General features: G+C 41.7%; 1 protein-coding gene across 3 annotated transcripts in view; it reads left to right on the forward strand.

Annotated features, from left to right (window-relative positions):
- Nucleotides 1–18,331, forward strand: part of LOC100765471 (protein kinase C-binding protein NELL1) — an 864,465-nt gene that overhangs the window by 174,869 nt on the left and 671,265 nt on the right. For all 3 annotated transcript variants that reach the window (XM_027410508.2, XM_027410509.2, XM_035442493.1), the window contains one exon: nt 16,065–16,161. In XM_027410508.2, coding sequence (XP_027266309.1) covers nt 16,065–16,161 — 97 coding nt within the window. The remainder of the gene's footprint in view (nt 1–16,064; nt 16,162–18,331) is intronic.

Below are 18,331 nucleotides of genomic sequence, written 5' to 3' on the forward strand. Positions count from 1 at the left end.
CAAGCTCTAACTACTGAGTTACAAGCTTTCTTCGGCTAGAGTAGAACTGTATCAGTGATGTATTAGGATGTCCACGCAGAACTGACTGTTGCATGGGGACAGACAAGCCAGATATCTGCCAGTGATTCTTGTCTACAGGAGACCAGGCTGGCACCTGTAAGTCTAATTTCTGAGGGGCGCAGAAATTGGCATTTTTGATAAACTCACAAGGTTCTCCCATAGCCTAGCCAAGTTGGGGCATTGCCAAGAGGCCTTACATTCAAAGTCTACAAATCCAACTTCCATCAAGAGTCCCAGAAAATGCCAAAAAATATGGGTTATGTCTTGGCTTTTAGAGATACTAGCATTTGGGACCAGTGTATAGGCTTGCAGGCCATGACTGTGTAAAGACATGAAGGAGAGAGAGACAATGTGTGTGAAATATTTCCTTTGTTCCTTATCATAGCTACCAGACCCTGACATATTCCAAAAAACATGGGTTGTTTGAAAATGTCAATCACCAGGCCTTTGGGGAGCTCTGCTTTGCTCTGGGAAGCTTCAAGCTGTTGTATGAGGAAGTGTACCCTTTCACTGCTGACAGATGGCTTTTGGATGCTTGTATATTAATGTAACAAGTAGCAGATGGAGGTGGGATTAGAAGACTTTCAATGTCCTTTCTGACCTGAGAGTCCCTGCTACCCAAGTATGTCCTATATGAGCAGCAGGATTTTTATCTATCATAGGAAGACCACTTAAATCTTCATCTCAGGGAACAGAAAGACAGGTAACATGAGCAGCTAGATGGGGTGTCATTAAGCACTGTGCACAGCACATTTTGTCTGGACCCCTGGAAAATATGGCAGCAATGGCTCTGGCCTCAAAGTCTTGGTGGTGACACTGTTGACAGAGTGATTTAGGGGCTCAAACTCAACTCTCCTTCACATTGTAACTTCCAAACTCCTCACTTATAAAGATTGGGAGTTGAAGTACAAAGTGTGCTTATCCAGTAAAGCCAAGTGGCTTCCTTGGGGGTTTTGGTAGTTTGTCTAAAAATATTTCAAACTAAAGTATCTTTTAGGTTATTTGGTAAAGATAAGAACATCTCTTTTCCTTAATAACACTAATAACATTGCACTTGTAAAAAGCATTTATGACTCCATGAAATACTTTACAGGCTATTATCTGGGTGTTCACAGAAAATCTGTGTAAGATGGACTGCTGTTAAGAGTACCTAGGCATGGTGGTATGCCTGTAACTCCAGAATTTAGGAGAGGCAGGCAGGCAGGCCGGAGGTTCAACGTCATCCTCAGTTATATAGTGAGCTTGAGGTTCTCCTGGACTACATGAAACCATATTTAAAACCATATTTAAACCGTATTTAAAACATGGTTGAATAGCCTGAGACACAGTGACTTTCCTAGGTCACAAAGTGTGCACAAGAGCGGTAAGACATAATCAGAGGCTTGCTGCTTCAGCTCAGATGCTCCTTCTCTGCCTCACAAGGTTTCTGTAATCCACCAGCTGGGTATTTTCCTCTGTAAGAGCAGAATCCATTGCAGAGCAGAAGGCAGCGCCATGTGGTAAAGGTTTGCATCTGGGTGTGAATTTCGCCTTTGCCATTCATTTCAGGGAAGTCATTTCACCTTTGTGAGCATGTGTCAGTGAGCAGACTGAGTGCCTATTATAAGATTATTGCAAGGATTTCAAAGTATGTACACTTACTTACTATAGTTGGAACTCGCTCAAAGTTTGCTCCTGTGGTTTTTGTCGCATACTCTGTCTCTCTGAGTTTGACATTAAAGTGCTCTGCCTCCATCAGCTGTAATGCTCTACAGAGACAGGAGGTTCATGGATGCCAGCCTGCCTTTCTCTGTGCATATTGCTGTGACTACTAGAAAATTCATCTTATCTTGAGCTAAAAGTACCCTGTTTTTGGTTCTGCCTACTAGCATATGTATTAGTTGCTTGTCTTGTTGCTGTTACAAAATGCTCAACAAAAGCAGCTTAAGGAAGGAAAGAATTGTTTGACTCACAGTTTGAGGGGACAGACTATTATGTTGGGACAGGCATGGTGACAGGAGTGTGAGGCTGCTGGTCATATTGGCGCCACCATCAGGAAGCAAAGAGAGGTGAACACCAGTTCTAGGCAGCTCACTTTTTCCCTTTTGTTCAGACTAAGACCCTAGGCCATGAAATATGCTAGCTAGATACAGGTGGGTGTTACGATAAATCTTTCCGCCAAAAGCCGCCGAGCCCCACCACCACATGTGTGCTTTACGCCAGCTGCCCGCCCGAGTTAGGGCCCAAATTAATACACAGAAAGACTTGTATTAGGTTCAAAGCTTCTTGGACAATGACTAGGATTCTCATCTGCTAGCTTAGCTTAATTATCATAAATCTATGTATTTTATAAGACTTTTCGTATAGAGGATGCCTTTCACTGGCACCCTTTCTTGCTGGTGGCTCACATGGCGCTGCTGGAGGAGGAAGGGGAAAAAAGGGGGACACTTCCTGTTTCCTTTGCTTAAATATGAGTCTCCTTGCTTTTTCACTTCCTGCCTGGATCACCACTTCTCTACTACATTTCCCAGAATCCTCTTTGACTACTAGTCCTGTCTAACTTGCTGTTTCATTGGCCAAACAGAACTTTATTTAACAATCAATAAGATAAACATACACAGTACATTCTCTATCAGGTGGATCTTCCCATCTCAGTTAATCTAATATTGAAAGGCTTCACAGATAATGCAGGAAGTTTTTCTTCTAAGTAGGTCTAGATCCTGTAAAGTTGACAGTGTAAATTGTCACAGTGCTCATTTCACTCCCATGAGCCACTGGTGTAAAGTTAACTCCTCTCCAGGGCATCTACCTGGTATTTGAAAACTTTACCATGACCATCCATCAGCCTTCTTCAGACAAAGCCTCTTTCCTTCAGCTGCTCATTTCTATATATAGCTCCTAGGCCTTTCACTTTCTTCTTTTGTCCTTCTGAAGAATGTCTGTTTGTTCTGGAAATTCCAGAATGGCATGTGATTATCTGGACAGATTAACTCAGATTAGAATAATTACTTTCTCATAGTCCAGTTTAAACTCCTAATCTTCTTTCAACAGTCTTATCTTCACTGACTGTTAATGTAAAGGAGCTAAGCCCCACCCCCACATTTATGTCTATCTTTAGCTCTCACACATTGTGTTTAAGAAACTGTGTACACTAAGCATGGAAGCTTTCAGGTTTTTCGGTGTTAACTCTCATCTTGAGTTGACCTTGATTCCTGCCTATTAATGTCAACTTTAATCCTGATGGTATTACATCAGGTCTCTCAGGTCTGAAACTATAACACCAGCTTTCTAGTTTCCCACAGATTCCAGAAACACTCATACTGCCAAGCCACAGGTAAAAATACTAAGTATAGTAGAATTACATGACTTGTTATATGACATTGGTCTACAAATGTGAAGCATTTTAGGTTAACTTTGGATTATGAACTCAGGAAGAAGTAGAAGGTGGGCTGGTGCTTTCAGGATCTGAGTTTGAACCTCACAACCCATATTAAAAACAAAGCCAAGTGTGATGGTCTGCCCTTGTAACCCCAGAGCTGGTGAGGCACAGACTGAGGTTCTTGGTGGCTCCCTGGCCAGCCAGCCCAGCCTAATCAGCCAAGAAGGTGAATGGCTCCTGAGGAAGGACATTTGAGGTTGTTTCCACACATGCACAAGACAGTGGGAGATGTTTAGATATGTATGAACTGTCAAGAAGGGACAGTATCTTTGACATAGAGGTTCCAGTGAGGAAAGGAAGAGGACAAATGGTAAGATTGAGTCGCTAGGGAAGAAAAACATAGATTTGACAAGTGTTTTGTAAGGCAGTAGAGCAGGTCACATGTTCTCTGACCTTGGAGAAGACTCCTCCTTGGGGGTATTTGCACCCGGATCTGTGGTCTTCCTCATAGGGTTTGACTAATCTCTTGTAAACACTGCTGTAGCCTTCTGGTTTATACCGACAAAGACATCTCACAGTTTTCAACTGTGCCTCCTCCTTTGTGTTTGTATTTGTGTTGCTTTCATAGCTGGCTGAAGAGAAGCAGTTTGGAAACTTGCCCTACTTTCCTGCTTGGCTGTGGCTCTTCGTCCTGTCCCCTGCATGGATTTGGCAGGAAGTCCAGTTTGCATGTATAGGATGCATGCAGCATCCACCAGCACAGCTCTACTCCCTGGGAAATTCTACTTCTCCCTTCTAATGCCAGAGGTGCATTTTAAAACAATTTATTATTTGTTGAGTGTCATCTGGATTTGTTAAACAGATTGGTAGGAGGGGACTACAGAGCTGCTTGTTGGGGCATCCTTTTATGTCCTTCTGGTACAAGCTCTGTGGGCTCTGTGTTCCATGTTAGAAAATAATTAATAGCAGCCAGGCAACCTGATGGAACTCAACAAGCAGCCCACTGTGTACACAGCTGGTGATGTGCCTTGTCAGGGTGAAGGAGCTTCTAGTAGCCTCTGGGTGCAGTGCAGACCTCTGGACTGAACACTCAACCTTTGTGGGTGTCAAGAATAATGCTAATAACATCAGACGGATGCCCTTTGTTTCTCTAGATGCCCTAAAAACCTTTCATTCTCACACTTGCCCTATGAGGCCATCAGGAGAAAGTGTGTGCATGTCTTTTACAGCCTAAGGCAGAAGAAGGGCTTAGTGTGTGTGCAAGGTCTCCCATCACCACAGCAGTGGGACATCTAGGGGAAGTGATCTTGTGTTCTGCAAAGGAAACTCTCCAGGGACTGCCTTGACATGGGTCTGGGAACAGGCTGCTTCACAAAGAAAAGCAAGGTTATAGTAACTTCCCTCCTTAGGAGTGCATGGAGGCTTTTCTTATGTTGGAGGAATATATCAAGCTAAACATCTTATTTCAGCGCCTTGTTAAGTCTTCGTTGGGTCTTAGTAAACAGGGATGTAATATGTGTCAGTTCATTTCCTTTACACCGGAAATTCATTCTTCTATGCAATTAGGAAAGGTACTTGGAGTCCCTTCAGAGGTCTTTCTTCATCTAGGTAAAAGCAGAAGCAGCGATCACAGGTAAGCACTGAGCGCAACTCCTGGAATCCACTTGTAGAGAGGAAGAAGAGAGGTCAAGACCATGCTGAGGAAACCCATAGAAACAGCTGGCCTGAGCAAGTGGGAGCTCATGGGCCCCAGTCTGACAGCTGGGGAACCAGCTCAGTACTGAACCGGGCCCCTCGAACGTGGGTGTCAGTTAGGAGGCCTGGGCTGTCTATGGAGCCTCTGGTAGTGAAACAGTATTTATCCCTAGTGCACTTTGGGAACCCATTCCACATAGAGGAATACTCTCACAGCCTAGATACACAGGGGACGGTCAAGGTCCTGTCCCAAATGATGTGACAGACTTTGAAGATCCTCCATGGAGGGCCTCTCTTACCCTGGGGAGTGGATGGGGGTGTCGGTGGGGGGGCATCGGAGGATGGGAGAGAGAGGGAACTGGACTTGATATGTAAAATAAGATTGTTTCTAATTTAAATAAAAAATAAAAAAGGAAACACTCAATATCCCTTCATACATTGTATCATCCAATCCTTACACTGAGTAGTATTGAGCCCCGAGGGTTTTGTCTTTAACACAGGACATTCAAGTTTTCCATGGAATATGGACTGGTCTTTTAAACAAGAGAGTGTTCAAAGTCATAGAAAGATGACTTGTTCCTTCTTGATGTGAGCCCTGGATCCAATGGATGATTTTCTTTGGGCTGTCAGTTACCCTCAGCTGCTTGCTCTTCTAAGGCAGGTTTTATGTTTGACTGGCTACCTAATTTTGTGTGCGTTGTATTAGAAATGAGATGCTTATACTTTACACTCCTGATAGATGCTAATGCATGCACAATTCCCATAACTCCCCCAGTACCACTTAATAGTCAGCACCATGTTTAATGGCTCAAGTGAGCTTAAAGCCTCAGATACAGGACTAAGTGGGAATTAGGTTTTTCTGCAGTCAAAAGAAGAGATATGTTTCAGATGGGTGTAGAGTAATGCATTATTTGTGTCAGACAGACTATGAGAGTGTGATAAATTTGGTAAAAGCAAAAGGATTTATATGATCTGAAGAGAAGCTGCAGCGTTATTTGAGATGATGATGTAGCCAACTAAAGCTGTAAGTCACTGGCTTATCAGCAGGATGGTTCTAGATCTAATTAATTTTCAAGTCGCCAACTGTTTCTCCTCCTTCCTGAAATACAGCTCTCTGACTTCTCTGTTAGCAACATGCCTGCCTGACAGAGTTAAGTTTGCTACCCCCTCTCTTTTCTGGGCAGAAAACAACGAGAAGCATTTGTCTTGCTTCTTTCTAGCTCTGTGTGTAAATCTTAGGAGGTGGAGGTGGCAGAGGAAGACACAAGGAAGGGATGATCACATTTCACTCATTTTACTGACTGTTATTTCCCTAAGGGCTATCTGCATGATACATAGTTCCTCTTCTGAAGAACTGTTTTCTCAGTCTGTATTAGTCAGTTTCATGAATTGCTTATCATCAAATTTTTCTTTGGTAGGGTTCCACAACTGACTATCATCCTCCAATTGTGACAATTCAGAATGCATTCAATCATTCCACTCACTCATTCAAAATAGACATCTACTTTGACTAGGCAGTCTTCTTGACACTGGAGATGCTGACTTGAAAATGACAAGTGTCCACTTTAAGGTATCCTTTGGGAAGACAGAGTCAATGAGCAAAGCACCGTTTTGGAACTATATGTTTTGATAAGTGCAAGGCAAGCTAAGTGCTGGAGAGTGACCAGGTGGCTGGGGCATGCTCTATAGAAGGCTATCAGGGAGGATCTCGCAGGAAAGGGCACAATGGAGAAGACACAGGGCAAGGGCCTGGGGTCAAGGCTACTTTCCATCCAGGCCCTGCTGAGGATGGGAGCAACAGAGTCAGGACATGCAGAAATAGCTTGAGGGTGAACACTCTGGGCCAAGGTCAGTAGGACAACCACGTTCATCCTTCCTCAGCTGGGAGGTCTGGGAAGGCAAGCGATACTAGTGTGCAATGTCATCAGTCAAAAGGTTGGAGAGGGATTCAACAGGTCATTCTAGTGTATGGTCCTAGAGATCAGTAAGGAGCCAACAAGGAGGCAGTAAAAAAACATAAAAATCATACCTGGAATGTGTTTGAGGCCACTCTGAAAAAGTAGCGCAGAATAGAGACTCCAGACACGTTTGTCTTCTGAAAACTTTTCTCTGCAGGTCACCCCAGTCTTGCAACCTTCTGTTTGAGTGAGGCTGTGAAGAGTGTCCCTGTCTCAGTCACAGGAACTTGTTTCTCCCTTCCGTCTAGATAAATCAGTCAAGTTAGGACTTGTAATTTATTTGGATGAATTGTCGTTTTATATTGCTATTGTAGAAAAAGATTGACTTGTCTTATGACATGAATATGTACCAGGATATGCAACCCATCCCCCCTTAGAAGTCTAGATACGTCAGGAATTATCCAAAGGCGACCTCGCCCTATGCTTCAGTATTTTTCTGCAAATAACTACAGGTTCTGATTTTCTGTATTCTAACTTTTGGAAAACAATAGCTTGGCTGTGGTTTCTGTGATGGCATCTCTTCATTAAATATATAAACAGGCAGTGTAGGAGAGTGGCCACAGCATAGAGTTCAAAATGCAGCATTTACAAGCTCTTGTACCATGCTATGGCTGTTAGTTTGGGTGAAATCCTTTATGCAGAGTTTTCAGGTTTTTTTTTTTAAATAGTGTGCCTTTAAACTCCCTGTGTTGCTATACATGTATTCCATTTGCTGATTCTGCCTGCCACACAAATTCTCTAGTGAGTCTGGTTGCCAGGGAGGCAGCATCTTCCACTTCTCCTTGACTTGAAGGGGAGACCCTGGTGGGGACTCAGCATACAACTTTGGAGCCCAGTGTGATACACAAAACTTGCAGGTCACCTGACCTAGATGGTAGTGACAGACTTCAAATATTTGCTTCCTCCACTGTTTTTAAGGCATGAGAAGTTGTTATGGTCGGAAGATGGGCAGGATGGGAAGTTGTCCTTTTGATTGTTCCATCCTCCACTCACTCATGCACTCTATACATATTGATTAAGGGCCCACCCTGATCAGGGGAGATGGACTAGGAGTATATTAAATACATGGAAGACAGCATCTGCACCAGAAACTCCTCTCATACCGACAGAGAAGAACACTTGAAAATTCAAGCTAAAGTAAATGGTTTGACAACATTTCCAATTTATCAGTAAAACAGCCTTGTAGAAAATTATGTTTCTGCCTCTTCCTCTAAATCCATTTCTCTCTAGCCTTTTTTGAATCTACCAATATCAAACATAATTTTTCTATTCTTATCTCCACAATGCATAAGTAACTTTATATTTTATGTCTTCTAGTGAAAATTATTTTGTATATGTTTTTCCACTTTCACAATCTGCATATTTATCATTTTTAATGACTATGGTAAATTCTTAGAATCTGATATATTTTATAACTTATGTTTTTTCTCTTTTGTTGTATTTGGCTTGTTTCTAGTTTTTCTACTATATTGAGGTTGGGAACCTTTTAAGAGGAAGCATGTAATATATTGTTGCACTAAAGCAGCTTTGACAAATTGTTTCATCCAAAAAGGTTCATTCACAGACAGAAAAGATTGAATTCTTGTGAAGGAAACATAGCCTATCTTCTTCAGGGAAAACATATATCTCCTTAATTATGTTTTGAGTTTCCAATTCATAATGGAAAGATAATTAGTGGAAAAAGCCTTGATGTGTTTCATGTTCCTAACAAGGGTTTGCACACAGTCTTCCAAATTGCACACTTCTGGAGATGCAGTTATGAGCTTCACTGCTTGGATAAAAGGCTTGTAGTATGACAGCTTCAACTGCAACAGTTTCACAGTCTTTCACTTTCCTTTTACAACTGGAAGTCTTCAGTTCTTCCCCACTTTACCTCTGAGAACCTTCTAGAGAAACACTTTGCCCTCTACTCTCCAGCTAGGGCAGTTCAGCTTCATCATAGCAGGGAGGTTTTGACATACATGGAGAATGACCTGATTAAAGATTGTGGAGAACAAGAGTAGATAGGGCTCTCATTTGGAATTGTAATGTACAGTCCTTTCCATATCACTCCATTGAGAGTCCTCTGGGCTTCCAGCACTGTGATGCTAATCTTGGCAGCCAACCTGAAACATCTGGAAAGAGAGAACCTCAGTTGGGGAATTGCCTCCATCAGGTTGGCCTTATGGACATGCCAGTGGGGGCATTTTCCTGACTAACCATTGATGTGGGCCATTGAGGCTGGTACTAACCATGGGCAAGTAGGCCTGGGCTGTGTAAGAAAGGAAGCAGTATGTGGGCTTCTGAGCAAGCCAGTGAGCTTCATCCTTCCATGGTTTCTGCTTCCAGCTTATGTAAGCCAAATAAACCCTTTACAACCAAGATGTTATTTGTCATGGTGTTTGTCACAGCAAACTAGAACAGGTACTGAGCAGTATTTGCCATGGGGAAAATAGTCTCAAGAAAGCAAATTGACTTTTGCCTGCCCACTCTGGGAAATCCTGCCCTGGGGTCTGCAGGCAACCTGAATTGGTCCCTGAAGACCCAGGGACCCTGACTCTGCTGAGATCACTGGGCTTCTCTGCCCCCAGGCAGTGCAAAGTGCAGAGGTGACTTTGGCCCCGGCCTTGGGCTCAACTTCTTCTTGCCCACTCTGGGAACTCTTGTCCAGGGGTCTGCAGGCAGGTCGACTCGACCCCTGAGGACCAAGCAACCCAGAGTCTGCTGACATCCCTGCGCCAGTCCTGCTTTAGCCCATCTGGAGAGCAAATGCCTCAGACCTGCCTGCACCCACCTTGAGACCCATCAGAGTATCGGAGCCAATTGCATCCACCTGAAGAGAACCCTGGACGCATACACACCAGGAAAGGAAGTGACACCACCTGCACCCACTGAAAAAAGAGATGGGAAGATGACAATATAAGAACATATCCAACAACAGGAAAACCAATATGACACCACCAGAGTCTAGGGACTCTAAGACATGAACATCCTAACAGAGAAGAAGCAGAAGAGAGCAACCTTAAAAACAATTTCATGCAGAATATAGAGACCATAAGAGAGGAAATCAGAAAATACTTCAGAGAAATGGAAGAAAAGATGAACCAAAAGATGAAAGAAATAAAGGAAAGCCAATAAAATACAATTAAACAGCTGAAGGAAACAGGACAGGACCAGAAAACTGAAATAGAGACAATAAAGAAAACACAAACTGAGGGAATGCTGGAAGTGGAAAAGCTGAGTAACCAATCAGGAACCACAGATGAAAGCATAACCAACAGAATACAAGAGATGGAAGACAGAATCTCAGATGCTGAAGATAAACTAGAGGAAATAAATTCATCAAGTAAAGAAAATCTTAAGTCCAACAAATCCTTAACACAAAATATCCAGGAAATATGGGACACTGTGAAAAGAACAAACCTAAGGATAATAGGTATAGAAGAAGGTGAAGAAATCCAACTCAAAGATGCAGAAAACATATTCAAAAAATCATAGAAGAAAACTTTCCCAACCTAAAGAAAGACATGCCAATGAAAGTGCAAGAAGCCTACAGAATGCCAAATAGAGTGGACTACAAAAGAAAGTCCACTCGTCAAATAATAATTAAAACACCAAACATGCAGAATAAAGAAAAATATTAAGAGCAGCAAAGGAAAAAGGCCAAGTAACATATAAAGGCAAACCTATCAGAATTACACCGGACTTCTCTATGGAAACTCTGAAAGCCAGAAGGACCTGGTTGATATCACAGGAAAAATGCATAAGGAAGAAGTCTCAATTCTAACCATCTATGCCCCAAATACAAAGGCACCAACATTTGTAAAAGAAACATTATTAAAACTCAAATCACAAATAAGACCTCACACAGTTATAGTGGGAGACTTCAATACCCCACTCTCACCACTGGACAGGATGACGAGACAGAAACTTAACAAAGAGACAAAGGAACTAGCAGAAGTTATGACCCAATTGGGATTAACAGACATCTGTAGAACTTTCCATCCAAACCCAAAAGAATATACCTTCTTTTCAGCATGGCATGGAATCTTCTAAAAAATCGACCACATACTCAGCAACATAGCAAACCTAAACAGGTACCAAAAATTGGAATAATCCCCATGTGTCTTATCAGACTACTATGCTTAAAAGTTAGAATTGAAAAACAACACGAATTGCATAAAACTGACCAACTCATGGAAATTGAACAACACACAATTGTACCATTCCTGGGTCAAGGAAGAAATAAAGAATGAAATTAAAGACTTCCTAGAATTCAATGAAAATGAAGACACAACATACCTGAACTTTTGGGACACTTTGAAAGCATTACTAAGAGGAAAGTTCATAGCTCTAAGTGCTCACATGAAGAAACTAGAGAATAATCACACCAGAGAGTTGACATACCAGCTGAAAGCTCTAGAACAAATGGAAGCAAATTCACCCTGGAGGAGTAGACACCAGGAAATCAAATGAGGGTAGAAATCAAAAAAGTGGAAACAAAGAAAACAATACAAACAATCAATGTAACAAAGAGTTGTTCTTTGAGAAAATCAACAAGATAGACAAACCTTTATCCAATGTAAACAAAAGGCAGAGAGAGCATGCTAATTAACAAAATTAGAAATGAAAAGGGGGACATAACAATGGACAATGAGGAAATCCAGAGAACCTTCAGGTCATACTTTGAAAACCTGTACTCCACAAAATTTGAAAATTTAAAGGAAATGGACAATTTTATGGACAGATATCACTTACCAAAAGTAAATCAAGAACAGATAAGCAACTTAACAGACCTATAACCTCTATGGAAATAGAAGCAATCATTAAAAGTCTCCCACTCCAAAGAAGCCCAGGGCCAGATGGCTTCAGTGCAGAATTCTACCAGAAATTCAAAGAAGAGCTAATACCAATACTCCTCAAATTGTCCCACAAAATAGAAGGAGAAGGTTTGTTGCCAAACTCTTTTTACGAGGCTACAATTACTTTGTTACCCAAGCCACACAAAGACACAACTAAGAAAGAGAACTAGAGACCAATATCCCTCATGAACATAGATGCGAAAATACTCAATAAAATACTGGCAAACTCAATCCAGGAACATATCAGAAAAATCATCCACCATGATCAAGTAGGCTTCATCCCTGGGATGCAGGGTTGGTTCAACATTCGAAATCTGTCAATGTAATCCACCATATAAACCAATTGAAGAAAAACCACATGATCATCTTACTAGATGCTGAAAAAACCTTTGACAAAATCCAACATCCCTTCATGATAAAGGTCCTAGAGAGAGCAGGAATAACAGGAATGTACCTGACCATAATAAAAACAATATACAGTAACCCAACAGCCAACATAAAACTATTTTGAGAGAAACTCAAAGCTATTCCTCTAAAATCAGGAACAAGGCAATGCTGCCCACTCGCTCCATATCTCTTCAATTTTGTCGTTGAAGTTCTAGCTAGAGCAGTAAGACAACAAAAGGAGATCAAGGGAATACAAATTAGAAAGGAAGAAGTCACACTTTCACTGTTAGCAGATGATATGATAGTCTACATAAGTGAGCCAAAAACCTCTAACAGGGAACTCCTACAACTGATAAACATCTTTAGCAAAGTGGCAGGATACAAGAGTAACTAAAAAAAAATCAGTAGCCCTGCTATATATGGATGATAAATGTGCTGAGAAAGAAATCAGAGCAATATCACCCTTTACAATTGCCACAAACAACACAAAATACCTTGTGGTAATGCTAACAAAAACAGTGAAAGACCTCTATAATAAGGATTTTGAGTCTTTAAGGAAAGAAATTAAAGAAGATACCAGAAAATGGAAGGATCTCCCATGTTCTTGGATAGGTAGGATCAACATAGTAAAAATGGCAATCTTGCAAAAAGCAATCTACAGATTTAATGCAATCCCCATCTAAATTCCAGCACAATTCTTCACAGAACTTGAAAAAAACAATTCTCAACTTTATATGGAAAAACAAAAGACCCAGGATAGCCAAAACAACTCTGTACAATAAAAGAACTTCTGAGGCATCAATATCTCTGATTTCAAGCTCTATTATAGAGCTTTAGTCCTGAAAACACCTTGGTATTGGCACAAAAATAGACAGGTAGACCAATGGAATTGAGTTGAAAGTCCTGATATTAGCCCGCACATCTATGAACCCCTGATTTTTGACAAAGACGCCAAAGTTATACAATGGAATAAAGAAAGCATCTTCAACAAATTGTGCTGGCATAACTGGATGCTGGCATGTAGAAGACTGCAGATAGATCCATGTCTATTGCCCTGCACAAAGCTTAAGTCCAAATGGATCAAAGACTTCAACATAAACCCAGCCACACTGAACTTATAAGAAGAGTAAGTAGGAAATACCCTTGAACAAATTAGTACAGGAGACTGCTTCCTGAACATAACACCAGTAGCACAGACACTGAGGTCAACAATTAATAAATGGGACCTCCTGAAGCTGAGAAGCTTCTGTAAGCCAAGGGACACAGTCAACAAGACTATACGACAGCCCAAGGATTGGGAAAAGATATTTACCAACCCCACATCTGAAGGAGGCTGATCTTCAAAATTTACAAAGAACTCAAGAATCTAGTCTCCAAAACACCAAATAATCCAATATAAAAGTGAGGTACAGAAATAAATAGACAATTCTCAGTAGAGGAATCCAAAATGGCTGAAAGACACATAAGAAAGTGCTCAACATCCTTAGCCATCAGGGAAATGCAAATCAAAACAATTCTGAGATACCATCTCACTCCTGTCAGAATGGCTAAAATCAAAAACACCAATAACAGTTTATGCTGGAGAAGTTGTGGAGAAAGGGGAACACTCCTCCACCGCTTGTGGGAGTGCCAACTCGTACAGCCACTTTGGAAATCTGTATGGTGATTCCTCAGGAAAATGGGAATCAGTCTGCCACAAGATCTCACAATTCCACTCTTAAGCATATACCCAAAAGAAGGACATTCCTACAACAAGGATATCTGTTCAACTATATTCATAGCACATTATTTGTAATATCCAGAACCTGGAAACAACCAATATGCCCCTCAACTAAAGAATGTATAGAAAAAATGTGGTATATTTACACAATGGAGTACTACTCAGCGGCAAACAAAAGGCAATGGAATCTTGATATTCGCAGGCAAATGGATGGAACTAGAAGAACCCATTCTGAGTGAGGTAACCCAGTCACAAAAATACAGACATTGTATATACTCACTCACATGTGGATTTTAGACATAGAGTAAAGGATTGCCAGCCTGCAGCCTAGGCTTCTGGAGAGGCTGGTAAACAATGAGGACCCTAAGAGAGACATACATGGTCCCCTATAAAAGGGGAAAGGGACAAGATCTTCTGAGAAAATTGGGAGAATGGGGGGTGGGGAAGGAAACTAGGAGAATGAGAAGGGGAGAAGAGGAGGTGTGAGGAAGACATGATGGGACAGAGAGGTTGAGTTGGGGGAAGAACAGAAGAGAGCAAGATAAGAGATACTATAATAGAGGAAGACATTATAGGTTTAAAGAGAAATCAGGAACTAGGGACATGTCTGGAGAGCTACAAAGATGACACTAAAAAATAATGTAAGCAACAGAGGAGAGGCTACCTTAAATGCTCTCTCCTGATATTGAGATTGATGACTATTTCATATGCCATCGTATAGCCTTCATCCAGCAGCTGGTGGAAGTAGAAGCAGATACCCACAGCTAAACCTTGAACGGAACTGAAATCCACTTGCAGAGAAGGAGGAATGATGAGCAAAGGGGTCCATATAAGGCTGGTGAAACCCACAGAATCAGTGGACCTGAACAAGGGAAAACTCTTGATCCCCAGACTAATAGCTGGGAAACCAGCATGGGACTGATCCAGACTCCTTGAATGTGGGTATCAGTGAGGATACCTTGGAAATCTATGGGGCCTCTTGTAGTGGATCAGTACTTATTGCTACAATAGGAATGGACTTTAGGAGCCAATCCCACATGGAGGGATACTCCCTGAGCCTAGATACAAGGGAGTTGGCCTAGGCTTTATCCCAAAGAATATGACAGACTTTTAAGACCCCCTATGGAAGGCCTCACCATTTCTGGGGAGCAGAAAGGGTATGGGATAGGTAGGGCATTAATTGGGAGGGCAGGGGAGGAGGGGAGGGAGAGGGACCTGGGGTTGCCATGTAAAATAATTTTCTTTCTAATACAAAATGAAAAAAACCAAAAAAAACCAAACCAACCAAACAAAATAGAAAGCAGAGTTTAGGATTTCCTTGATTGTTTAGTGTTGACAGTGCATAACCAAGGCAGTAAGTTGTTCTGAAATCCCATCTTCTGTATGAACATGCCCCGGGTATGTTGGGTGTTCTGGATGCCGTCTTCAGTTTTATATAGCAGGACTGTATGTGTCCATCTGTCCAAACTTCATTGCTTTATTTTCCTATTACATTGTGTCTTTTGCATAAGGCATATTTAATGAATACTTTGTGATTGAGTGTTGATGTGATGTGTTGATGGCTGTTGTTTTCCAGGAATTTATAGGGTTCTCTTGGATGTTGTAGAGGTGAACAGTGGCTGCATCCCCCAAAATAGAGTGCAACAGATACTTAAGTTACCTGGGCATTGGAGCCAAAGAGATGAAAGGTTTACCATAGTACTGCACATATACTTTATCCCTGCTGACTGCACTTGGGGAACATGCTTACATTCTTTCTTCCTCAGCTCTTTTACCTGTAACATTTGTATAAAATCACTTTCCTCTGAGTTTCCTCTGGGTAAGTGCTCAGAGTGGACATCCAAAATGCTGTCTTCTTATCCACACCCTTCACCCTTGATAAGGGAGATAAGAAAGGCATGAGGTGCCTAGACAATGTGTCCAGTACTGTCATGATCCCTGTCATTTAAATATGCCACATATTACCATCTTCAAACTAGCAGCTATGTACAGGTATGCAACCAGCATGGCACCTCTATTAGCAACTATGTTCTTTGTTCCTACAGGATCTATGAACGTGTGATAGACCCCCCAGAGACCAACCTTCCTCCAGGAAGCAATTTGTGGCTTGGACAACGCAACCAAAAGCATGGCTTTTTCAAAGTAAGTTCTGATTTTCATGTATATTGAGAAATGCTTGATTTTCTTTTTATAATTATGATTAGAAATAATTAAATCATTTCCCTCTTTCCCCTTCAGCCTCTATCACCTCCCCCTAAAATCCTCCCCCTCTTAAAATCATGGCCTATTTTTCTTTGTGGTGGTTTGAATGAGAATGGTCCTCATAGGCTCCTATATTTGAAAGGTGGCCCTTGGTTGGTGGAATTGTTTGGGGAGTATTAAAGGTGTGGGCTTGTTGGAGGAGGCATGTCACTAGGGGTGGGTTTTGAAGTTTCAGAAGCTCATGCCATTCCCAGTAAGTTCTCTCTTTTTGCCTTGCATTTGTTATACTGCTCAGCATTATACCTGCCTGCTGCCATTTTCCCTGTCATGGTGATCATGGATTCTGTTGCCCTCTCTGGAAGGATCAGCCCTAAATTAAGTGCTCTCTTTTATAAGTTGCCTTGGTCATGGTGTCTCTTCACAGCAATGGAATAGTAACTAAGGCAGCTATTAATGTTATGTATATTTGCATAAATTATAAATACTAAAATTCTGAGTCTGTTTGGTATTATTCTTATGTGTATAATTTCAGCACTAACTCCTCGGCATTAGACAATTAGTTAGGGGGAGTTCATTCCTGGGAAAGTAATTCTTCCTCTTAGCAGGTGTTAGTTACCCATAGTTCTTTGTCAGTGATGGGGTCCCAAGAGATTTCTTCCTTCTACATTTGCATGTCCATTGGTGTTGTCATTGTTTGGGGCTTGTTAAGCAGTCATATTGTTGAGGTAACAGGAGTAAAGCTTCTCTGTCATGTCTAGGAGACACAGACTCACAGTGACTTCTAAACCCTTTGGCTCTTACAATCTTTCTACCTTCTCCTCTGTGATATTCTCTATGCTTTAGGTGCAGGCAATGTTGCTGGTTGTGTGTATATAATTATACTAGAGGAAGGGCATGACAATGACTATTAAACACTTATAGAATACACAAGATTTTAACTCACTTAAATGGGGAATAATGACTCTATAAAGTAAATATTTTGAAGCTAGACAGAGAGCTTAGTGGTTTACCCAAAGACCTTACTGTATTGCATGCCCCTTGGATAAACCACTCAGCGCTCTATCTTGTTAGGCCTGGGTGATCCAGAACATAAATGGCTCTTTGGATGTATTTCATTAAACTCTGAATTCTGAGAGATTTAAATAATTGTGGTGTTTTGAATGAGAATGGACCTTATACATTTATGTTTGAATACTTGATTCCCAGTTGGTTGAACTGTTTGGGTAGGATTAGGAGGTGTGGCCTTGTTGGAGGAGGTATGTTCCTGGGGACTAGCTTTGAGGTTGCCAAAGACTATGACCAGCACCATTTGGAGCTAGCTTTCTTGGCTGGCTTCTTGTTTGTGTTAACTGAATCTGGGGCAAGTATCTATTCATACATAAAGTAAAATTTCAGCTTCTTTGAGTTTGGTTCTCTTTGCTATGAAGATGATACAGTAACTGCATTGTTTTTTGTGGAAACATGAAGGTACTGTGATAAAATGTGCTGAAAAGTTAACACCATGAAATATTATTTATTTATTTATTTATTTATTTATTTATTAGTTCTAGTTAGGGAACAAGCTTGTTTTACATGTAAGTCACTTCTCCCTCTCCCTCTCCTCACCCCCATCCCTCCTCCCCCACCCCAGCCTACCCCACCACTCCCCAGGCAGGGTAGGGCCCTCAACAGGGGCTCTGCAAAGTCCACCAAATCTTCCTGTGCTGGTCCTGGGCCCTTCCCCATGTGTCAGGGCCAGAGTGTAACCGTTCACATGGGATGGACTCTCAAAGTCCCTTCTTGCACCAGGGAAAAATGCTAATCCACCACCAGAGGCTCCCTGGAGTGCAGAGGCCTCCTTATTGACATCCATGTTCAGGGGTCTGGATCAGCCTCCCCGACAGCATCTAGGGTCAATGTGCTCTCCCTTGTTCAAGCCAATTGTTCAAGCCAATTGGGTTTCTCCAATCTGGTACAGACACCTTTGCTCTTCATTCCTCCCTCTCTTCAACTAAATTCCCGATTTCAGCTCAGTGTATTTCTGTGGAATCTGTCTCTGCTTCCATCAGCCACTGGATGAGGGCTCTAGGATGGCATAAAGAGAAGTCATCAATCTCATTTTAGGGGATGG

The sequence above is a fragment of the Cricetulus griseus genome, chromosome 3 (genome assembly GCF_003668045.3).
Source record: "Cricetulus griseus strain 17A/GY chromosome 3, alternate assembly CriGri-PICRH-1.0, whole genome shotgun sequence".
NCBI lineage: Eukaryota > Metazoa > Chordata > Mammalia > Rodentia > Cricetidae > Cricetulus > Cricetulus griseus.